The sequence below is a fragment of the Chionomys nivalis genome, chromosome 4, assembly GCF_950005125.1.
Source record: "Chionomys nivalis chromosome 4, mChiNiv1.1, whole genome shotgun sequence".
NCBI classification, from domain to species: Eukaryota; Metazoa; Chordata; class Mammalia; order Rodentia; family Cricetidae; genus Chionomys; species Chionomys nivalis.
This window is the reverse complement of record NC_080089.1, coordinates 43,249,158-43,274,038: the sequence shown is the minus strand read 5'-3', so window position 1 is coordinate 43,274,038 and position 24,881 is coordinate 43,249,158. Positions and strand designations below refer to the sequence as shown.

The following is a 24,881-nucleotide window of genomic DNA, read 5'->3' as shown; positions in this document are numbered from 1 at the left end:
CCTGCACAACCAATCCCCCTCTCTTCCGTTCTTACTAACCAGAGTCATTTCGATCCTTGGGGTTTTCCCTACAAACCAGGGCAACTTCAGAATCATGGCCCTCCTAGAAAGATCCCTACCTCCTTGGGGAGAAGCAGCCCCTATCATAGCTGTAGACACACATAGAGGAACTCTGCTTCAGACATGGAAGTTCTCAAAGAAGGAGTCATCCTCCCCTGCAGCTAGCTAAGCTGCCAGGACCCAGCCAGGGCATCCCCTTTTGGGCCTGAGGGCCAACTCCCAATCCTGAAAAACCTGTCTGGGGGCCCTCCCTGAGGCTACAGTGTCTGACAGGCAAGTTGGACTGGATTCCCACTCTGCAGCCCCTCCTACCCCAAGACAAAATCAGCCACCCTGGGGCAGGGCCTCATTGGCCTCAGGAAGCCCCAGCTCGGTCCAGGATCCAGCTCTCGGCGCAGTATGGCCTCCACGCTGCCTATCCAGACCTTGCCCTTGTTTCTGGGTCTCCTGACTGTCCTGGCTCCGGGGGCTGCAGGTCTCTGTTTCTGGGGGGAGTGAGGAGGGTTTTAGAGCTCTAAACAGGGAGCATTGTCTCTTCCAGGACTCTCAAACTCGTAGCACTCGTAGCTGGCTGGGGTTGAGGACTAGCGATGGTAGTGAGCCGCTGACAAATTCCTAGGCTTCTTCCTGACCCAGGAGTAGAGAAGAATCCGCAGTTTGCCTGGGTGGGTGAGGTTGGGAACTGACTGGCTGCTATAGTCTAGTCCGTCTTCCTGGCGGCTCAGCGTATCCACCATTTGCATCTCAAGCCTGCCATCTGGTGGTCAGAGTCACAAGGGCCTGTCCTGACTGCGCCCTTTGTAATGATCTGAGTTGAGAGTGAGTCTAACTCCATCTGCATTCCCTCCTGACTTTCCAACAGACTTCAACATCTCAAGCATCTCTGGGCTGCTGTCTCCGGCGCTAACAGAAAGCCTGCTAGTTGCCTTGCCCCCATGTCACCTCACGGGAGGCAATGCCACACTGACGGTCCGGAGAGCCAACGACAGCAAAGGTCGGCTTCCCGGTACCTGTTTCGTCTTCCCTGTTAACCCGTTCTCCATGACACTGCTAGACACTTGACCCTGCCTTTCGCTCTTATTTTCCCTTAGTGGTGGAATCAGTGTTCGTGGTGCCTCCGTGCCGTGGGCGCAGGGAGCTGGTGAACGTGGTGGACAGTGGGGCTGGCTTCACCGTCACGCGGCTCAGCGCATATCAAGTGACAAACCTAACCCCAGGAACTAAATACTAGTAGGTACCAGATGGACACATGTGGGACACAGAAAGAGAAGCTGGGGGATGCTGGTAAGCATAAGGAAGAGGGCACAGCTAAAGGGTACGGAATGTGAGCCTCCACCCCAGGAGGGCGCAGTTGGGGGGGGCCCATAGCTATGGAGATGGGGGCTGGAACCGCTCCTCGCAAATGCCAGATTCCTACCGGGATCTCTGCTCTCTCCTAACTCCTACCTCTAAAGCATTTCCTATCGGGTGCAGAAGGGGACGTCCACCGAGTCCAGCCCAGAAACCCCGATGTCTACCCTTCCTCGTAAGTAAAATGCCCACCCCTCTCACACCTCGAGCGTCTACACACCTGAGCACTGGGCTTTATCCCCTAGAGCAGGTTGTTTTCAGAGGACTCTCACTCTCCTCTGGCCACCTCCTGTTCACCCATCTGCGGAACTAAAGACTCCTTGTGAGGAGGAACGGTGCTCTAGGAAAATCTCCTTGGTGACCCCTAGGGGTTGCTGGGAGAGGTCATAGCTGTTGTTGCCCTGCTGGCTGGTTGGCTAGCCAGGCTAAGCTGTAAGCCCTGCTAGGGACCCCTCCAACCCACTAAGGTTTTCTCTTCTGACAGGAAGGAACATGGAGTCTATCGAGTTAGGAATGGCCCGGACGGGGGGCATGGTAGTCATCACAGTGCTCCTGTCTGTCGCCATGTTCCTGTTAGTCGTGGGCCTCGTCATTGCCCTGGGCCTGGGTGCCCGAAAATGAGGAGGGCTCTCCTGCAGCACAGGCTCCTCCAACAAGTCCAGCCTGCCTTTTCCCGGGATTCAACTGGTTTTCTCCAGTGCCTTCTCTTCCCTCTCCCTGCCTCCCTCCACTAAGTCCTTTCCTTAGGGTCCCCCTCCCCCTCAGCTTTCCAACACTCCCTGCCGTGCCCTCATTGCCATCCTGTGAGAGCTGATTTTCCTCTTCCATGGGCTTAGTTCTCACAATAAAGGCTGGCCCACCACGTCTGTGTGAGTTTCCCTTTGGTGGGTTCCCCTTATGCACATCTTTTTTTTTTTTTTTAAGATTTATTTATTATGTATACAACATTCTTCCTCTGACGCACCAGAATAGGGCGTCAGATCTCATTACAGATGGTTGTGACCCACCATGTGGTTGCTGGGAATTGAACTCACGACCTGTGGAAGAACAGCCGGTCGCTTAACCTCTGAGCCATCTCTCCAGCCCCCCCTTATGCACATCTTATGGTACCAATGTCACTGACAGATGTCTGTCAGATTCTCTAGCCCCAAGTCCCAGGGTGACTTTCCCAGGAGGGAGGCAAGCGAGGAAGAAGGTAATGACAGACAGTTGAGGAGAGAGCGCCAAGTCCCACACCTGGCTGTGAGTTTTGCACCCTGCTTTCAGCAGGTCGCCCAAGCAGGACTCTGCGCTGGCCCGGGAGGGGAGAGGTTGGACCACCACATGGGCTCGTGGCGAAGAAGCTGATAGAGCTGGGTGGAGAAAACATGAGGACAGGACAGGCGCTGAATTTGAAGCATGGGTGAAGAACATGCTACAGGGGAGGGAACATGCTACAGCGTAAGGAACATGCTACAGCGTAAGGAACATGCTACAGCGTAAGGAACATGCTACAGCGTAAGGAACATGCTACAGCGTAAGGAACATGCTACAGCGTAAGGAACATGCTACAGCGTAAGGAACATGCTACAGGGCATTAGGACTGAGAGCAGAGGTGGAAGGACTCTGGCAGGAGAAGACAGGATAGTGCAGTGTGGCAGACAGTGCCACCCTCATTCATTTCTTAAATTTATTTTTGTTCTATAAAGGTTTTATTTTGTGTGTTTGTGTGTTGTGTATATACCATGTTAAATGTGTTGACAACCACTTACTATTCACTTCTTCCACATGTGTTCAGGAATCAGATTCAGATTTTAAGCTTTCAACACACACACACCACACTTACACACACACCACTCACACACACACCACACATACACCATACATACCACAATACACCATACACACACACCGCACACACATACCACCACACCACACCCACACCACATACATACCACACATACCACACACACACAAACTGCACACACACCGCACACACACACACCGCACACACACACCACACACACACCTATACACACCACATACATACCACGCACACACACCACACACACAAACTACACTCACACCACACATATCACATACACACACTACACACACACCACACTCATACCACACTCACATCACACATCACACACACTCAAACACACACACACCACACACACTTTTTTGTTTTGTTTTGTTGTTTTGAGACAGGGTTTCTCTGTAGCTTTGGAGCCTGTCGTGGAACTAGCTCTTGTAGACCAGGCTGGCCTCGAACTCAGAGATCCGCCTGCCTCTGCCTCCCGAGTACTGGGATTAAAGGCGTGCGCCACCACTGCCTGGCACCACACTCACACCACACACACACCACACTCACACACGCTACACACCACATACTCACACACAACACAATACACACACCACACACACACCACACATACTCTACACACACATACATACACACCACACACACATACCACACACACACAGCTTTACCCACTGAGACATCTCCCTAACCCTCTGTCCCCTCCAATATGTACTCCTGACGAGAATTATTCATCTTTACATTGCTTGTATGGTGAACCCCCAGGCTGTCAGGTGGTCTTAGGGCCGGATCTAAATCACAGAACCTCACCTCAGCTTTCACCTCCTCAGGAGCCTCTTTACTTTCTTGCCACGCGGTCTTTGCACAGAGGATTCCAGGAGCCTCGACTGCTCGTGTGACACCCAGGCCCTCTTTGCTGCTTTCATAGTTTACTGTCCCTTTTCCAAGCAAGTTTCTGACCCTTGGAACTTAACCACTGAGATGGCTCCGTGGTCGAGAGCACTGGCTGCTCTTCCAGAGGACCTGGTTTAATTCCCAGCACCCACACGCAGCCCACGCCTGTCTGACACTCCAGTTCCAGGGGTCTGACACCTTTTCTGGCCTCTGCAGGTATCTGCACCTACGCAGGGACATGTGGAGGCAAAACTTCCTTACACAGAAAATGAAAGGAAACAAGCCTTTTAGAAACCAGAAACAGGTTAGATGTGGGAGCACACACATTTAGTGCAAACACTTGGGAGGTGGAGGCAGGTCAGCCTGGGTTACAAAATTTCAGGCCAGTCAGGGCTTCAGAGAGACTCTGATTTAAAAAGGGGGAAAGCAAAATAAATGAATGAATGAATAAATAAATGAATGAATGAATGAATGAATGAATAAGTAAATAATAGGAGATGGAAAGATGACTGAGTGGTTAAGAGCAGTTGCTGCTCTTACAGAGGACCCAGGTTTGGTCCCAGCACCGTCACAACTGTAACTCCAGCTACAGGAAAGCCGTTGACTTCTTTTGGCCACCAGAGACACCCGCGCTTATGTGCCCTGTAAACAATCATGCTCTCACATGTATACAGAAAACAAAATATTTTAATAAAACTTTTAATAAAGACATTTTTGAGTGACCTAGGCCCCAGAAAATCCCTGATTCATAGCCCCTATAGAGACCCTGAACGGCTCAGCTCAAAGCCCGGACCCAGCGAAAGAAACACACTGTGAAAATGGCACCAGAGTCAGGGGAAGAGACGCTTTGTCCCCGAACGTAGAGCCAGAGAAAAGTCCCCAGACCCTGAAACCAGAACCAAAAGAATGTACTAAGTTCCTAGATTCAGAACATATCAAAGATATTTGCCCTGGTCCCAAAATTAGGGTCAAAAAGTAAAAAGAACCAAAGAAAGAAACACAGTTTGGTCCCAGAATCAGAGACACTGATGCCCTTGACACAAAACCAGCCAATCCCTGGGCAGAGAAAACTGACCAATAACTGAGCCCTTAGAGGCTTGGCACATTATACGGGAAAGCCAATCCCAAGCCTGGAAGTCTGGAATTCCCCTCACTCGGGGGCAGCCAATCACAAGCCCAGAGGCTTGGAATGCCACAAGTCTCTTCCCCTATATAAACCCCCGTCTGCCCACCACTTTTGGAGGGTGGGTTTTTCCTGCAATAACCTTGTTGCTGGTCTGTTCCTGTTGCGGGCCGCCGTAGTGGTTGCTGTTACCACTGCTGCCACAGCTGGGGCTACCACCATTGCTGCTTCAGGTGGATGGAGTTAACTCGTGAATAAAGACTCTGTTTTTATTGCATCAGAGTTGGTGTCTCCTGGTGGTGATTTGGGTTCTAGAATTTGAGTGTAACTGTCCTGAACTCAACTTGGTAGACCAGGCTGGTCTTGAACTCAGATCAATATGCCTCCTCCCGAGTGCTGAGATTAAAGAGATTAAAGGCATGCGCCACTATCAGCAGGCTTTTTTTCTTTTTTTTTCTTTTTTTTTTTTGGACAGGGTATCAATGTGTAACCCAGCTCAAACTCCAGAGACCTCCAGTGCTGGGATTAAATGTGTGAACCACTCTGTCCAATGTTAAATCAATCTTTTTTTTTTTTTTCAATCTTTAAAATTTAAAACAAAAGGGGCTGGAGAGATGGCTCAGTGGTTAAGAGCACCGGCTGCTCTTCCAGAGGTCCTTAGTTCGATTCCCAGCAACGACATGGTGGCTCACAACCATCTGTAATGAGATCTGGTGCCCTCCTCTGGCATGCGGGCATACATGGAGGCAGAATGCTGTATACATAATAAATGTATCTTTTAAAAAAAAAATTTAGCCGGGCGGTGGTGGCGCACGCCTTTAATCCCAGCACTCGGGAGGCAGAGGCAGGCGGATCTCTGTGAGTTCGAGACCAGCCTGGTCTACAAGAGCTAGTTCCAGGACAGGCTCCAAAGCCACAGAGAAAACCTGTCTCGAAAAACCAAATAAATAAATAAATAAATAAATAAAATAATAATAATAATAAAATAAAAAATAAAAAAATTTAAATCAAAACAAAAAAATACCTTGTAAATGAATGAGCGAATCACTATACCCTGAAGAGAATGAGGAGTGGGAACATACCAAAAATACTTTGAAACCCATCAGAAAGGATTCACAGGGCAGCAGAAACGCTGGAACACTCCTGTGGGGTTTATTATTTGTGTGAGGGGAGGACAGGGATGTAGGACAGGGTTTTACTTTGTATCTCAGGCTGACCTCAACCTTGTAGGATCCTCTGCTTTAGCCTCCCCAGCTTTGAGATTACAAGTGGAGGGGGCTGGAGAGATGGCTCAGTGGTTAGGAGCACTAATTGCTCTTCCAGAGGACCTGAGTTCAATTCCCAGCACCCACATGACAGTTCACACCTGTCTTTAATTCTAGTTCTGGGGAATCTGACACCTTCACACAGAATATACACAAGCAAAATACCAGTGTACAATAAATGGATAAATCTTTAAAAAGATAAAGATTACAAATGGAACCACCATGCCCAACTGGAATCATGGTTTGTTTGTTTTTATTTCCTCTCCCTCCCCAAGACAGGGTTTCTCTGTAGCTTTGGAGCCTTGTCCTGGAACTCGCTCTGTAATCTGTAGACCAGGCCGGCCTTGAACTCACAGAGATCTACCCGTTTCTGTTTCTGCTTCTTGAGTGCTGGAATTGAAGGAGTACACCACCACTGCCTGGAAAAATTATTATTATTGGTTTTTCTTTTCTTTTTTTTTTTTCTTTTTCTTTTTCTTTTTTCTTTCTTTCTTTTTTTTTTTGGTTTTTTGAGACAGGGTTTCTCTGTGGCTTTGGAGCCTGTCCTGGAACTAGCTCTTGTAGACGAGGCTGGCCTCAAACTCACAGAGATCCGCCTGCCTCTGCCTCCCGGGTGCTGGGATTAAAAGCGTGTGCCACCACCGCCCAGCTTATTTTTTTAAAAGATTTATTTATATATACAATGTTTTTGCCTGTGTGTATGCCTGCAGACCAGGAGATGGCGCCAGATCTCACTATAATAGTAGTGAGCCACCATGTGGTTGCTGTGAATTGAACTCAGGACCTCTAGAAGTCCTCTTAACCTCTTAACCAGTGCTCTTAACCACTGAGCCATCTCTCCAGTACTGGAACCATGGTCTTTTAAGATTAACACCAGAGCCCAGGAGAAAGACAGCATCATTGTTTTTCCACAGACACTATTCATTTCTATGTGCCAGATGCAAGGCATAAGACACAATTCTATATACCAGGAGGTGGTGGCACATACCTTTAATGTCAGCACTCGGGAGGCAGAGGCAGGAGGATCTCTGTGAGTTTGAGGCCAGCCTGGTCTGCAAGAGGAAAAAACAGCCGGGCGGTGGTGGCGCACACCTTTAATCCCAGCACTCGGGAGGCAGAGGCAGGCGGATCTCTGTGAGTTTGAGGCCAGCCTGGTCTACAAGAGCTAGTTCCGGGATGGGCACCAAAGCTACAGAGAAACCCTGTCTCGAAAAACCAAAAAAAAAAAAAAAAAAAAGAGGAAAAAACAAAAAACAAAAAACAAGACACATTTCTATGTGTCCAGTAGGATTTTCTGGCCAGACAACACAGGGGTCACCAAATGTGACCATGTACATACACAATACAGGTTTGGCATTGGAGGCAATGCCTGTAATCCCAGCACTCTGGAGGGAGAAGCAGAGGGTATGAAATTCAAATCCAGCCCAGTTGGGGGAGACCCTGTCTCAAAAAAAAAAAAAAAAAAAAAAAGCCAGGCATGGTATACCATACAGCTTTAATCTCAGCACTTGGGAGACAGGGGCAGGTATATATCTCTGTGAGCTCGAGACCAGCCTGGACTACACAGTGAGAGCAGGTATGTGGTACAGGCCTGTGATCCCAGCACTGGGTGGCTGAGTTAGATCTTAAAGTCACCCTGAAGGTTATTGTGCTGGCTGATTTTCTGTCAGCTTGACAAGCTAGAGCAGTGGTTCTCAACCTGTGGGCCATGACCCCTTTGGGGATCAAACCATCCTTTCACAGAGTGGCCTAAGGCCATCAGAAAACAGATATTTGAGTTTGAGACCAGCCTGGTCTACAAGAGCTAGTTCCAGGACAGGCTCCAAAATCACAGAGAAACCCTGTCTTGAAAAACCAAAAAAAAAAAAAAAAAAGAAAATAGATATTTACATTGCAATTTATAACAGTAACAAAATTACAGCTATGAATTAGTAATATTTTTGTTTTGTTTTGTTTTTCCAGACAGGGTTTCTCTGTAGCTTTGGGGCCTGTCCTGGAACTCGCTCTGTATACCAGGCTGGCTTTGAATTCCCAGAGATCTGCCTGCCTCTGCCTCCCGAGTGCTGGGATTAAAGATGGACACCACCACCGCCCGAGGGACTGTATTAAAGGGTTGCAGCAGCCGGGCGGTAGTGGCGCAAACCTTTAATCCCAGTACTCGGGAGGCAGAGGCAGGCAGATCTCTGTGAGTTCGAGGCCAGCCTGGTCTACAAGAGCTAGTTCCAGGACAGGACCCAAAAGCTACGGAGAAACCCTGTCTCGAAAAATCCAAAAAAAAAAAAAAAAAAAAAAAAAGGGTTGAGCACCCCTGAGCTACAGTCATGTGAGAAGAACGGACCTCAACTGAGAAATTGCCTCCATAAATCAGACTGTAGTGAAGCTTGCAGGGCATTTTCTTAGTCATAGATGTGGGAGGGCCTAGCCCACTGTGGGTGGTGCCATCCCTAGCAATTCTGAGTTCTATAAGAAAGCAGGCTGAGAAAGCCCTGAGGAGCAACTCAGTAAGCATCAGGTCTCGCCTTCAGGTTTTCGTCTGGTTTGAGTTCCTTCTGTGGTTTCCCTCAATGGACTGTGACTCTGGATATGTAAGCCAAACAAACCCTTCCCTCCCCTTGGCTTTTGATCAATGTGTTCATCACAGCAATAGGAACACTAAGACAGTTATCTCAGCTACATAGTATAATCCCAGTCTGTGCTACAAGCTACTTCATTGTAAAGAAAGAAAAACTAGCCTGGGGAGATGGGTTGGTGACTGAGAAGATTTGATCTGCAGATGTAAAGACCTGAGATTGAATCTTCAGCATTGACCTTCAAACAAAACAAAGCATGACGTCAGCACTTAGGAGGCAGAGCAGGCAGATCTCTATAAGTTTGAAGCCAGCCTGGTCTACACAATGAGTTCCAGGCCAATCAGGGCTACACAGTGAGACCCTACCTCAAAAAGAAGAAAAGAAAAAAGCCTGCTATGACTTCATATGCCTGTAGCTTCAGTGTTGGGGCAGAGAGATCCTGGAAACTTGCTGGCCAGCTAGGTTAGATAAACATCAAGCATAAGGTTCTGTGTGAGACCCTGTCTTAAAGGAGCAGGGTGGCCTTCACTTGTAGGTGTACAGCACATAGAACCATATGGCTTGCGTGTGCGCGCGCGCACACACACACAAAGTTAAATAATAGATAAATACGAAGTGTGCTAAATGATGAGGATTATGGGAGAGGAATGCGGAGTGGAAGCAGAGCCCTCCCTTACTTCATATGGACCTGACTGTGTTAGAACCAGAGGTCAGGCTGGTCACAGAGAATGCGTCCTGAAGAGATGATGCTTTGGTGCTAGGCTTCCTGTATGGTAGCAGGAGCACTGTACAGGCAAGCACATACAAGCTCCATGTAAGGGGCTCTGGTTCATACCAGGCTCAGAGTGAAGACAGTCCTCACCAAGAGATTCCACTGTGCAACCAACTCTAGCAACGACCAACACACACGACATAGGATTTACTACTGTTAAGTTTGTTGCTATTTATTTTTCCCGTGGGTTGTGGTAGTGGAGATGGTGGTGGTGATTGTGGTGGTGGAGGTAGTGGTGGTGGTGGTGAGTTGTAGTGGTGATGGAGGTTGGTGGTGATGATGTTGGTGTGGTGGCGGAGGTAGTGGTGGGTTGTTGTGGTGATGGAGGTGGTAGTGATGGTGGTGGTGGAGGTAGTGGTGAGTTGTAGTGGTGATGGAGGTTGGTGGTGATGATGTTGGTGTGGTGGTGGAGGTAGTGGTGGGTTGTGGTGGTGATGGAGGTGGTAGTGATGGTGGTGGTGGAGGTAGTTGTGGTGGTGATGGTGGTGGTGGTGGAGGTAGTGGTGGTGGGTTGTGGTGGTGATGGAGGTGGTAGTGATGGTGGTGGTGGAGATAGTTGTGGTGGTGATGGTGGTAGTAGTGGTTGTGGTGGTGACTCAGCCCCTGGGAAAGGGGTCAAAATGACCCTCAGATATTTCCTCTTACCTCATCTGATCTGGCAACTGCTCTCAAGCCAATTATTGGTAATAGCCCTTTTGAATAAGCCAATCATAATAGTCAAAGAACAACCCCCAGAGACCCCTCCTTCCTTTTGTGGCTTTTTCCTTTAAAAGTAGCCTGTACCAGCTATTCGGGGTCTTTCTGACCTCTCTAATGCTGAAAGACCCTGTTATGACAGAATTAATAAAATCCTCATGTTTTTACATCAGCTGTGGTGTGAGAGATGGTCTCTTGGGGCGACTCCTCCTCTGTGATTGGACTCTAGGGTTCAACAGTTCAATCATGACAATAGGGGCCTGGAGAGATGGCTCAGAGGTTAAGAGCATTGCCTGCTCTTCCAAAGGTCCTGAGTTCAATTCCCAGCAACCACATGGTGGTTCACAACCATCTATACCCCCTTGTAGCCTTCAAGGGTAGCCACACACATGCATATAACCTCACACAGACACATGGAAATACACATTCATTCATAAATAAAATAGATCTTTAAAAAATTCAATACCAACACTTGAAAGGTAAGTTTGCAGCCAGCCTGGTCTACCTAATGAGTTACAAGACAGCCAGAGCTACATGCCCTGTCTCAGTAAATAAGTAAATATAAAAAATTGCCACTTGAGCTGGGCGGTGGTGGTGCAGGCCTTTAGCCTTTAATCCCAGCACTTGGGAGGCAGAGGCAGGCGGATCTCTGTGAGTTCAAGGCCAGCCTGGTCTACAAGAGTGAGTTCCAGGACAGGCTCCAAAGCCACAGAGAAACCCTGTCTCAAAAAATTGTGACTCCTGAATTTTGTCTACATAAACTAATATCTCTGAGTTTAGGAGATACCGACTAAAGTGTCTGGGTGACCAGGTATGCTGTCGACAAACAACTTAAATAATTCATAAAAATTATAGCTGGGCGGTGGTGGCACACACTTTTAATCCCAGAATTTGGGGGCAGAGAAGGCAGATCTCTGTGAGTTCGAGGCCAACCTGGTCTACAGACAGATTCCAAAAACAAACTATACACACATGCACATGCACACACGCACACACACACACACACACATACACACACACACACATACACCTTTAAGGGCTGTAGATGTAACCCAGTGGCAGGGCAATTGTCTGGCATACTTAAGGACCTGGGTTCTATACTCAGTATAAATCAGTTCACCAATAATAAAAAAAATACATCATGGGAAACAGAGGCAGATGGATCTCTTCTTTGAGTCTGAGGCCAGCCTGGCCTATAGCATGAATTCCTGGATAGCCAGAGCTACATAGTGAGACCCTGTCTCAAACAAACAATAAGAAAAAAGAAAGAAAATTACATGAGGACTAGTAAGATGACCCAGTGTCAAGAAAGGCTTGCCACCAAATTTGACAATCTGAGTTTGATCCCTGTGACCCAAATGGTGGAAGGAGAGAACCAAGTCCCCCAGGTTGCCCCCTGACCTCCACACCAGCACCATGGATTCTCACATGCATGTACACACACATAAAATAAATAAAACGTAATAAAATATGAAAATAGCTATAATGAGCTGAACACGGTGATGTGTGCCTGTAATTCCGGCCCTTGGGCGCTACATGAAGGAGGATCAGGATTTTCCAGTTAGTCTTAGTACAGGGTTCGAAGTCGCTCTTCGAGAGTTGGATAGAGACCCGGCGTGGTGGCACACACCGTTAATCCCAGCACTCCGGTGGCAGAGGCAGGTGGATCTCAGAGAGCTCGAGCCCAGCCTGGTCTACAAAAGCTAGTTCCAGGATCGAGTGGGATCAAATTTTCAAACAACTGAGGAGAAAAACTGTATGTATATATGTATATTTATATACATATGGGCTGAGGGTATAGATACAAGGTTAAATGAATAAAAGGTTGCCGGGCGATGGCGATGGTGGCGCACGCCTTTAATCCCAGCACTCAGGAGGCAGAGGCAGGCGGATCTCTGTGAGTTCGAGACCAGCCTGGTCTACAGAGCTAGTTCCAGGACAGGCTCCAAAGCCACAGAGAAACCCTGTCTTGAAAAACCAAATGGATCAAAGACCTCAACATAAAGCCAGCCACACTGAACCTTATAGAAGAGAAAGTGGGAAGTACACTTGAACACATTGGCACAGGGAACCACTTCCTAAATAGAACCCCGCAGCACAGACACTGAGAGAAACAATTAATAAATGGGATCTCCTGAAACTGAAAAGCTTCTGTAAAGCAAAGGACACGGTCAACAAGACAAAACGACAGCCTACAGAATGGGAAAAGATCTTCACTGACCCCACATCAGACAGAGGTTTGATCTCCAAAATAGACAAAGAACTCAAGAAATTGGACACCAAAAGGTCACATAATCCAATCAAAAAATGGAGTATAGACCTAAACAGAGAACTCTCAACAGAGGAATCTAAAATGACTGAAAGACACTTAAGGAAATGTTCAACATCCTTAGTCATCAGAGAGATGCAAATCAAAACAACTCTGAGGTTCCATCTTACACCTGAAAGAATAGCCAAGATCAAAAACACTGATGACAACTTATGCTGGAGAGGTTGTGGGGAAAGGGAACACTTCTGCACTGCTGGTGGGAATGTGAGCTGATGCAACTGCTTTGGATGTCAGTGTGGTGATTTCTCAGAAAATTAGGAAACAACCTTCCTCAAGACCCAGGAATACCACTTTTGGATGTATATCCAAAGGATGCTCAATCGTGCCACAAGGACATGTGCTCAACTATGTTCATAGCAGCTTTGTTTGTCATAGCCAGAATCTGGAAACAACCTAAATGCCCCTCAACCAAAGAATGGATAAGAAAAATGTGGTACATTTACACAATGGTGTATACCCAGCAGAAAAAAATAACGACAGCTTGCATTTTGCAGGAAAATGGATGGAGCTAGAAAACATTATTTTGTGTGAGGTAACCCAGACACAAAAAGACAATTATCACATGTACTCATTCATAGGTGTTTTTTAAACATAAAGCAAAGAAAACCAGCCTACAAACCACAATCCCAGAGAACCTAGACAACAATGTGGACACTAAGAGAGACTTACATAGATATAATCTACACGGGAAGTAGAAAGTATAAAAAGACAAGATCTCCTGAGTAAATTGGGAGCATGGGGACCTTGGGGGAGGATTGAAGGGGGAGGGGAGGGGCAGGGGGGAGGAGAGAAAAATGTAGAGCTCAATAAATATCAATAAAAAACATGAAAAAAATAAAATTGCTATGTAATTTAATCTCAGCTCCACCACCTACTAGGGTTATAATCTTAGATAAACTGTATAAAACTTTTATGAAATATAAATTTTGTTTTTTTGTTTCTTTTTTGTTTTTTTCCAGAGAAGGTTTCTCTGTGTAGCCCTGGCTGTCCTGGAACTCACTCTGTAGACCAGGTTGGCCTAGAACTCACAGGGATCCGCCTGCCTCTGCCTTCTCAGTATTGGGATTAAAGGTCTGCAGTAGCCACGCCCTGCTTTGTTATTTTTCTTTAAGGCCTGCTGGTCTAGCACCTTCAGCCTGCCCCTCCACGCCCCCGCATTTTAACTCTTCCCACCCCCTCCACTCCCTAACCCACCCACCCCCGACCGCCAGCCCCTTGAGCCAGCGTTTCTAGAAATCCAAGACTAACCCGCAAAGTAGTTTGTGCTTTCTACCGAGTGTGGTTGTGGGTTTGTAGCACGAAATCTGGTTTTAGGCGGTGAGGGTCTTGGAACTGCTTAGATAGGCACTCTGTCAGCTGAGCCGCGTCCACAGGTGGAGGAGAGCCTGGTGATCGTGAGCGCACCCGGTGGAACCTGGGGCAATTGGGAGTGTCTGGAGGGGCTGCTCGGCTGACCGCTCGCCTGCTCAGTTGCCCCAGGTGTTTGAGGAAGCACCTTCCACTCAGGCGAGCCTCCACCCCGGTGCTGGCCTGAGTCCTCTATCCTTTAAAGTGGACCCCAGACTCCACGACCAGGACTTCTGGGCCAGCCTCCATGGCCAAGTGCCGGGCTTGCTGGACTGGGACATGGCCAATGAGTGTTTCTTGTCCTTCACCACGTCGCACCTGCCCAAGTACTTACAGGAACGTGAGTGGGGCTGTGGGGGGGTGGGGTGGTCTCGGGGGTGGCGTCATATCTCTCTCTCTCTCTCTCTCTCTGTTTTTAGGCTTCACTTGGCATACTGAAGGCTTTATTTTCTTCTTTTTTTTTTTGTTTTTTTGTTTTTTTTTTTTTTCGAGACAGGGTTTCTCTGTGGCTTTGGAGCCTGTCCTGGAACTAGCTCTGTAGACCAGGCTGGTCTCGAACTCACAGAGATCCGCCTGCCTCTGCCTCCCGAGTGCTGGGATTAAAGGTGTGAGCCACCACTACCCAGCTTTGCCTCAAGCCTTAACCGTTGACCTACCTCCGGGGCTCTTCGTGTGGGCCACCCCTACTTGTGTTGTCCGTAGTACCAAATAGATTTAACATCGCCGAAGGGATGGTGGCCCAGTTTGTTCTCTAAATTTTTCCTCCTCCTTGGACCAGACCTTAAGTTCAGTAGTTTGAGGTAATTACTCTTGTGTTCAAAGTGCTTTTTTTTTGTGCCTTGTCTGGCAAAATCGTTGGGTTAACACTACCTTTTCCTCGTTAGTCACATCCACCAGCTCCACTTCCATATATAAATGTCATATGCCTCAGTAGCACAGGAGTGATTGTGCCCAGCGATTTTAGGTCATCTTAAAGGTGGCTTGTGCAAGGCCCTTGTCTTTGTTTCTGGGAAGGTTTTGCATTTTGTTTTGAGACAGGGTCTCACCGTGTAGCCTTGGCTGGGTCCCTGACTTGGTCTTATTTATCCAAGGAGGAACAGCGAGTGTGCCGGTGATTAAATGTCAGGGCCTGGGGTTCTGGGGAGGGGGTGGATTGGTAACACAAATTTCAAGATTTTTGGTATAAGTTTGGAATTCAAGGAGTAAGAATAGTTGGAGCAAGGCTGAAGTCTTGAGGTATTCCAGTGTAGAGACTGAGGAGAAAGAGATAACCACCCCCAGAAGAATCAAACGGTGGTGGTGTACAGGAACCCTGGTGAGAATTTGTTTCAAGAGTTGAGGTGGGGGAGATAGAGGTGGGAGAGTCCAGAGCTCAAGGTCATCCTTGGCTTCTCCGGGAGTTCAAGGGCTGCTTGGCCTTGAGACCAGCGGTGGGCACCCCCCCAAAAAAAAAAAGAAATAGAGGGAGGAATAGGGGTGGTCAACACAGGGTAATGGGGTAAATCTGATCAAATACAGTGTGTGTGTGTGTGTGTGTGTGTGTGTGTGAAAATGTCGTTTTTGGTTTGTTTTGAGACAGGGTTCTGCTCTACAGATAGCCTTGGCTTCTCTCCAACTTGAGATCCTCCCACTCAGGCTCCCTAGTGCTGGGATTACAGGTGCAAGCTGCTATTCACATCTTCCCACAACCTTTTTTTTTGTTTTGTTTTGTTTTTGAGACAGGGTTTCTCTGTAGCTTTGGAGCCTGTCCCGGAACTCACGTGCCCTTTTACAGTTAATACATGCAAGTCAAAAGTCTAAAGAGCTAGGCATGGTGGCACATGCCTTTATTCCCAGCACTTGGGAGGCAGAGGTAGGCAAATCTCTAAGAGTTCATGGCCAGTCTGGTCTAGATAGTAAATTCCAGGACACCAGGGCTTAAAAAAAAATTACTGTGGTGGCACACACCTGTGGATGCTGAGGTAAGAAAATCTCAAGTTCCAGAGCATCCCAGGCTACACATTAGAACCTGTCTCAAAAGGATGGGTGGAGTGGGTTGGGGTTTTAACTAGAGTTTAATTACTGGAACTCAGGTGAGAAAGTGGCCTTGACCCCACCCCACCCCCCACACACACATATAAAAGAAACAGATGAGTAAGTAAATATAGGAAGGTTTTGTTTATTGTTTAAATTACTAAGTTACAGTTTCCACTTACAAAGCAACTTGAAATAGGTCTTTCACCTAGCCCAGGCAAACTCAAACTCCGTGTGTTGCTAGTTCTGGCCTGGATCCTCTGGCCCTCACCACACACAGGCATGAACCACCACTCCTTGCTTTAGTAGACTGTACATTTATTATTTATTTATTTGTTTATTTATTTATTTTTGGTTTTTCGAGGCAGGGTTTCTCTGTGTTGTTTGGAGCCTGTCCTGGAACTCACTCTGTAGACCAGGCTGACCTCAAATTCAACGAGATCTGCCTACCACTGCCTCCCAAGTGATTCCATGTTTTTTTATGTTACATTTTAAACATTTATTTCTGTATGTGTTTGTATGTGAGCTTGCACACTGCTGTTAGTGCACATGTGTGCCTGCATGCTGCTGTTAGTGCACATGTGAACATCAGTCCTTGCTGTGGGGACTGTGAACATCATCCTATTATGTGGGTCTCAGAGTCTAAACTCAGGCTGGCAGGCCAGGCAGCAAGTTCTTTGACTCGCTGAACCATCACGTAGATTCTGATATCGCACAAAGTTGCTGTATGTTTTGCATTCCAGATGTAATCCTTCTACCTCAGACTCCCAAGTGCTGGGATTACACGTGTGTACCCTCACCGACCTGACCTAAAATTGTTAGAAACATTAACAAGGAAAGGAAATGAGAGTACCCTTTCTAACTCCCAAGTTGTCCAGTAAGCACATTGTCTCTTTTCAAACAATAACCTAATGATGTGGTGGTGTATACCTTTAATCCCAGTACTCGGGAGGCCAGCCTGGTCTACAGAGTGAGTTCCAGGACAGCTAGGGTTGTTAAGCCCTGTCTCAAACAAACACACGAACAAACAAAGTCTTGGGTCAAAAGGGATGACAGGTGAGAAAAGTTTTAAAAGTTTCAGGGCCTGGAAAGATGACCTAGCATTTAAGAGAGCTTATATCTACAATGTCACAACCATCTATAACTCCAAGTGAGGGGATACCCTCTTCAGGCCTCCCTGGACCCCACCAACGTGCAAGTGGTGCACATATATACGTGTGGGCACTCATACACATCAGATAAGTTCTGGTCACACCCAGCCTCACCTAAGACCTTTTTATGGGATCCTAAGTATTTAGGTATGTAAGCACAGATACAGGCAAATCTCTAACTAGTCTACATACAGAGTTCCATGGCAGTCAGAGCTACATAGAGATCCTGTCTCTAAACAAAGCCAGGTACATAGGTTTGTAAAGTTGGTATGCAAATCAAACATGTGCTGATAATAAATATATGGAAAACATTTTAAAACGGTTCTTTAAAACACACATAATTTTTCCATTATTAAAGATACAAACAGGGCCGGGCAGTGGTGGCGCACGCCTTTAATCCCAGCACTCGGGAGGCAAAGGCAGGCGGATCTCTGTGAATTCAAGACCAGCCTGGTCTACAGAGCTAGTTCCAGGACAGGCTCCAAAGCCACAGATCCCCTGGGACTAGAGTAACAGACAGTTGTGAGTTGCTCTGTGGGGGCTGGGAATTGAACCCGGGTCCTCTGGAAGAATAGTGAGTGCTCTTAACCACTGAGCCATCTCTCCAGCCTCAAATATGCTTATTTTCACATAGAAAATTAACTTTTGATCGAATCTTTGATACTACAGAATTTATGTAGAGTATCTTCAACAGTTTTCAGAGTTGACTGATATTTTGATCTTTTAATCGTACTTTTCATAAATGTAGAACAAAATGGCAGAAATATATTTTTGTGCCACTTCAATAGTTGAAATTCTATCCTCATCTCAAGACAAAAATCTATAGAGCATTTTTAAATCAAATATTCTTTGTTTTGCTTGTTTTGATTTTTTTCAAGTCAGGGTCTCACTATGTCTTTCTGGCTGTCCTGGAATTCATTATGTAAAATAAACCAGGCTGACTTTGAACACAGAGATCCACCTGCCTCAGTCTCCCAAGTGTTGGGATCAAAGGCATGCACCACTACACTGGCTAAATCAAATATTTTAACACAAAGCAATCCAAATACATCAATTGGATACTTACTGAGGAATGATGGCAGGAAAACATTAAGCATTTAAAATGCTTACCTGAATATTGTATTACACTTGGAAGTTACAGACAGATGGGTCTGTGAATTCAAGGCCAGCCTGGTCAATACAGCAAGTTATAGGGCAGCCAGGACTACTTAATGAGACCCCATCTCAAAACAATCTTTAAAAAAATATTTTGTCGCTGGGCAGTGGTGGAGTACGCCTTTAATCCCAGCACTCAGGAGGCAGAGGCGGGAGAATCTCATTGAGTTTGAGGCCAGCCTGATCTACAAGAGCTGGTTCCAAAACAGCCAGAGCTATTACACAGAGAAACCCTGTCTCAAACAACCAAAAAAAAAAAATCTTATTTTGTGGTGTTAGAGATTGAACCCAGGCTTGTGCATCTCAGACAAGGGCTTCACTGATGAACTACAACCTCAACCCAGAGTCCTTTTCTATAACAAAAACAAGGGAGGCAGGGAGATGGTTCAGTGGCTAAGAGCACGTAACTCTGTATGTGAGGTTCTAAGTTCAAATCCCCAGCACCTGCCTCAAAAGCTAGCCATGGTGTTTGCGCCTGACCCTAGCATTTAGGAGTTGAGTCAGCTGTATCCCATGAGCGCACTAGCCAGCCAGCCTAACCCAAAAAGGGGAACTTCTGGTTCAGTGAGAAACAAGCACAAGGGGTGGCCTGATGCTCAGCAGGTAGCGGTGCCTGCCACCTGAGTCCCATATAGTGGAAAGAGAACCAGCCCCTTCAGATTGTCTTATGACGTACACGCACCATGACACATGTGCCCCCACACTAATTAACTTTAATGCTTTTTTTAAAAAAAGTAATATAAGGTGGAGCCTGATAGAGGAGGACATTGGAATCCTGGCTTCCACATGCACACATGCAGGGGCATGCACACATGCATGCAGGTGCATGCACACACACCCCGTACAGACTCATGTACTCCCAGACACAGCTCTACAACATACATTCACACACAGACAGGTCCATGGACCTCCAGTGCACTTGTACGTGTTCCCCATCCCCCACATACATGCATACACTACACAGGTGTCCAGACATACACATGCTCTACACTACACAGGCGCCACCCACAATAAAAACAAGAAAGGTAGACGAGATGGCTTAGCAGGTGAAGGCTATCGTGCCAGATGACCTGAGTTTGGTCACCAGAGCCCACACGGTAGGAAGAAGAGAACCAACTCTTTACTTTTTTTTTTTTTTTTTAAGTAAAAGATCTTTTTAGCTGGGCGGTGGTGGCACACGCCTTTAATCCCAGCACTTGGGAGGCAGAGGCAGGTGGATCTCTATGAGTTCGAGACCAGCCTGGTCTACAAGAGTTAGTTCCAGGACAGGTTCCAAAACCACAGAGAAACCCTGTCTCGAAAAACCAAAAAAAAAAAAAAAAAAGTCTTTTTAAATTTATTGTATGTGCATTGGTGTTTTGCCTGCATGTATGTCTGCACAAAGGTTAGAGACAGTTGTGAGTTGCCATGTAGGTACTGAGAATTGAACCCAGGTTTTTTTTGAAGAAAAGCCAGTGCTCAGAGGCAGGCGGATCTCTGTGAGTTCGAGGCCAGCCTGGTCTACAAGAGCTAGTTCCAGGACAGGTTCCAAAACCACAGAGAAACCCTGTCTCGAAAAACCAAAAAAAAAAAAAAAAACAAAGAAAAGAAAAGCCAGTTCTCTTAACCACTGAACCATCTCTCCAGCCCTGAACCAATTCCTTTTTTGGGGGGTGAGGGGGGAAGGTGTGTTGAGATAGGGTTTCTCTGTACAGCCCTGCTTGTCCTGGAACTTAACTCACTCTCTCTCTCTCTCTCTCTCTCTCTCTCTCTCTCTCTCTCTTGGTTTTTCAAGACAGGGTTTCTCTGTGGCTTTGGAGCTAGCTCATATAGACCAGGCTGGCCTTGAATTCACAGAGATCCGCCCGCCTCTGCCTCCCAAGTGCTGGGATTAAATGCATGTGCCACCACTGCCCTGCCTCAACCAAGGAATTTTTTTTTTTTTTTTTTTTTTTTTTTTTTTTTTTTTTGGTTTTTCGAGACAGGGTTTCTCTGTGGTTTTGGAGCCTGTCCTGGAACTAGCTCTTGTAGACCAGGCTGGTCTCGAACTCACAGAGATCCGCCTGCCTCTGCCTCCCGAGTGCTGGGATTAAAGGCGTGCGCCACCACAGCCCGGCTCAACCAAGGAATTTATTTTGGGGTATTATTTGCCTATGCAGAGACTGTAAGTCACCATCTATAAATCCAGGGTTCTCAAATCTACCTACAGACCGGACCCCCACTGTCTGTGACCTCCACTTTCAGTTTGCCTTCCCATATGAAGTTGTAAATCACATTTTAATAAAGTGGGGATGTAGATTAACACTTGTGGGCAGGGCTAGGGGATAGGTTTTATTCCGAACATGACCTGATAAACTATCTTGACAGCCCAAGAAAATGTCATTTAATTTTAGATATGTTAAGCTTGATATTGGCCATAGTAGTATGCCTGTAATCCTGGGAGACTCAGGCAGGGGGATGAAGACTTTGAGGCCAGCCTGTGACTTATAACAGGACCCCATGTCAGAAGGAAAGGAGCAGAAGGGGGAGAGAAGAGTAGGGAAGAGGGGAGATACTGAGTTTGAAGTACTTGTCAACAGGCGGTGGTGGCGCATGCCTTTAATCCCAGCACTTGGGAGGCAGAGGCAGGTGAATCTCTGTGAGTTCAAGACCAGCTTGGTCTACAAGAGTTAGTTCCAGGACAGGCTCCAAAACCACAGAGAAACCCTGTCTCAAAAAACAAAAAAAAAAAAAAAACAAACAAACAAACAAAAAAAAATTTGGGCTGGAGAGATGGCTCAGTGGTGAGTACTTGTCAATAACCCAAGTAACAACACCCAGTCCACAGCTCTACTTTAGAGACTAGCAGAGAAGTCTGGTATGTAGGTAGATTTGGGAGCCCTGGATTTATGAATGGTAACCCATCCATAGGCGTGTATGAGGTTGTTCAGGGATAGTGTATGTGGAGTGAGAGAAAAATGCAGAGACTCTGAAGGTCGGAGGTGAAGGGACTACCAGTCTCTAAGCTTCATACTACCCTGGCTAGCCCACACCGCCCCCAGAAACTTTCAAGTGCCCAGATCGTGGGGTAACAGTGAAAATTCTACTATGTCTTGACTCTCTCTCTCTCTCTCTCTCTCTCTCTTTTTCTTTGCCAGTTGCGAAATACAGACTCCAAATAGTTTGTCCACCAACACTGCCTTTGGAAAAAATACCCAACCCTGATAAAGATGGTAAGTGGTGAGCTCTCTGGACATGGTTTTGTTTCCTGAGCTGGGGTTATCCTGCTCCCCAAAGCTATGGTAAGTCCCTTTTTCCTCTGCACAGGTCCAGACATTAAGCCCAATCTGTGGATGTGGGTGGACCCAAACATTGTGTATCCTCCCGGAAAGCTGGAGGTCAGGAGACCTAAAAGGGTCTTGAAGGAGGAAGAAGCCAGCTGCTCCGAGGCTTCAGGGGCACCGCTGCGGCTGCCATCTGCCAGCCAGCCATCCCCTCCTCACAAGCGGAAGAAGAAGCAGAAGCACATTGCCTCTTCTAGCCCCTGGGAGGAGGTACGGATGAGTGGGCACAGCAGTTGGGTGTCTGAGGGCCAGAAAAGGATGAACACCTTGAGAACTGCTCTGTGCCCTTGGGTTGGGGAGAAGCCCAGATGGTGGATGCTAGACTGCTCCCTCATCTGCCACTGTATCCTGGAGCGGAGGCCAAGGAGTCAGGACCAGATCCTACTCTGTGCCCCTCTAGCTTACAGAAGAGGAGGAGGCCAAGGACCAGGATGACAGCTCCTCTGTGGCTCTCCCATCCCTTCCCACAAGGGGCCCCCTCCAGAGTCGCAGGAGGCTTGGACAAGCTATCAGCCCAGAGGGGAGGCTCTGGTTCCGTCCCCCTCTCAATTACTTCCATCTAATTGCCCTGGCACTCAGAAACAGCGCCCCCTGTGGCATCAACGTACAGCAGATCTACAGCTTCATTCGGTATGTGCCCAGGAGGCCTGTGAGGAGGGAAAAGGGAGGGTCAGGGTCTAATAATTTCCAACCTGGCCCTGGGCTGCTGACTCAGTTTCCCCATCTGGGCCTGAGCATATATGTACCGTCCTGGTTTTCTTTCCCAGGCAAATGCATGCCTATCTCATGTTCAGGAACGTGAGCACTCCCACCCCCTTCTGCCTCTTAAAAACTCAGCTTTCCCTTGGATATCAGTCCACCTGGGCCAAACTGCAGCTTCTCCCATTCTGCCTCCAAAGATTAGCCTGAATAAAACCCAATATTCCCAACAACATCTTCCACCTACTGCCCTTAGACTGTCCTCTGACTGGAAGAACCCTGTACCCCATGGGGTCAAGAAAGCCTCACTGAGAATTTGCATTTAGTGTGCATGTGTGCGTGCGAGCGTGTGTGTGTGTGTGTGTGTGTGTATGTGTATGCATGTGCGTGGCAGTTGAAGTTGAAATTAGGGCCTCATTTTTGAGATAAAGTCTTGCTTTGTAGCTCTTATTGACTTGGGTCTCATGATATAAACTAGAGTAGGCTTGAACTCGGAGACCCGAGTGACAGTGTTTCTCTGTGTAGCCCTGACTGTCCTAGAAATTACTATGTAGACCAGGTTAGCCTCAAAACCAGAGATCCACCTGCCTCTGCCTCCTAAATGCTGGGATTAAAGGTGTGATACGGCACCTGGCTAACACTCAGCTTTGATATCCATGTCCGAGTGAGTATGGGGGAGGCCTTCCCTAATTTTAGGCAGAGAACTCAGCATGTTGGTTCTCTCGTGGTTTGATATCAAAATCCTCAACCCTTGAGGGCGGGGCAAAAACGAACCTGGGGTTGAGGACAGTAAAGTGAGTTTAGGAGAAGAAAATTCTCAGCCGAGCATGGTGGCACAGGCCTGTAGTCCCAGCACTTAGGAGGTAGAGGTAGAAGGCAGACCAGGAGTTTATGGTCATCCTCAGCTACCCAGAGGTGTCAATCTGGGCTACATTAAGACTCTCTCAAAAAGACCAAGGGAAAAAAAAGGGTCATAAGCGATTCCCAGGATTGTGGCTCTGCTAGCAAAGGTTCCAGACCAGCCTGCCCCACTTCACCCTGCTAGGAAGTTCTGAGGCTCCTGGCCCAGGGGGAGAACAAGGCCTAGAGTCTTTCAGAGGAACCACACCCTTCCTACTTTTCCTCCCTGTCCACAGAAAGCACTTCCCCTTTTTCCGGACAGCTCCAGAAGGCTGGAAGAACACAATCCGTCACAATCTCTGTTTCCGAGACAGCTTTGAGAAGGTGCCTGTCAGTGTGCAGTGTGAGGCCCACACACGGCCTCGATCCTGCCTCTGGAGATTGACTGAGGAGGGACACCGCCGCTTCGCGGAGGAGACCCGAACCTTGGCTTCCACACGGCTGGAAAGTATCCAACAGTGCATGAGCCAGCCAGGTGTGAAGCCTCATCATGGGTGGGCCCAAGGGTGGGGGACCTGAGGCCCAGACCCTAGGCTAGATGTGCCCGCCAGGCTCCCAGTCTGAGACATCTGTAGGAAGCAGGGAGACTAGGAGTGGTTGAGGCCCTCTGAGACCTCCCACAAGAGTTAAACTAAACTGTAGGTTGGGAAACCATGGTTGCAGCTAGCGCTGCCGGCAGTCCAGCATGCTGGGAAATCAATACGAGCTGGGTAAGAAGTACAGGGGCTTCTGTGCAGAGCCGACTCTTCCATAGCAAGCAGAAAGGCTTCAGAAGTGATAGCATTGGAGCCTTGAGCTCTGCGGGACGGCGTAGCAGACCCGGGGGAGAGCAGGTCAAGGTTACAAGCTCCTCTAAACTCTCTTACAGATGTGATGCCCTTCCTTTTTGACCTCAAAGAAGAATCAGCCATGCCCTATTAAAGTTCCCTTTAGCAACACCTATGTGTGTGTCTGTGTGATCTCTACGGATGAGGCCAAGCAGATGGGTCCAAGTGGGAAGTGGAATTCAACTTCAAGAATGAGAATAGGGGTTCTGCTGGGTAGTGGAGGCATGTGCCTTTAATAGCACTCGGGAGGCAGAGGCAGGTGGATCTCTGGGTTCTAGGCCAACCTAGTCTACAAAATGAGTTCCAGGACATCAGGGGCTACACACAGATAAACCCTGTCTCAAAAAAACTGAAAGAGAGAAAATAGGGGTTCTGGAAACTGGAGGATTGCCGGAGGTGATGAGGCAGTTGCCTGATAAGCACAAAGGGAAGATGCTTCTTTTCCTCAAAGGAGGAACATGCTCAACTCTCTTCAGGTTCGTGGGGCATGAAGATCATCTTGGGAGATGCTGGTCTGTAGCAGTCAGCCCTGGCAGTGCCACCTGCTCCTTCAGCTGACAGCTGGCAAGCAGCTGCTGGTTCTAAGTTGAGAACAAGAGACAGGCCCTGCCTCAGCTGCAAGGG

General features: G+C 47.6%; 2 protein-coding genes across 3 annotated transcripts; both read left to right on the top strand.

The window, feature by feature from the left end:
• The first annotated feature begins 459 nt into the window (after window positions 1-459).
• Window positions 460-2,031, top strand: Upk2 (uroplakin 2). 2 transcript variants are annotated; one of them, XM_057768959.1, is made up of 5 exons: window positions 460-535; window positions 923-1,054; window positions 1,152-1,290; window positions 1,515-1,585; window positions 1,895-2,031. In XM_057768959.1, the coding sequence occupies exons 1-5, from the start codon at window positions 460-462 to the stop codon at window positions 2,029-2,031; spliced, it is 555 nt and encodes a 184-aa protein (XP_057624942.1). The 2 variants fall into 2 exon arrangements, with proteins under 2 accessions (XP_057624942.1, XP_057624943.1); XM_057768960.1 differs by having other exon boundaries at window positions 1,515-1,589; window positions 1,899-2,031.
• Window positions 2,032-14,470: 12,439 nt separating this feature from the next.
• Foxr1 (forkhead box R1) lies at window positions 14,471-24,351 on the top strand. The gene is made up of 6 exons (XM_057768354.1): window positions 14,471-14,550; window positions 21,646-21,720; window positions 21,815-22,041; window positions 22,232-22,461; window positions 23,667-23,905; window positions 24,299-24,351. Exons 1-6 carry the CDS (start codon window positions 14,490-14,492, stop codon window positions 24,349-24,351), a joined length of 885 nt encoding a protein of 294 aa, XP_057624337.1. The 5' UTR covers window positions 14,471-14,489.
• The last annotated feature ends 530 nt before the right edge of the window (window positions 24,352-24,881 follow it).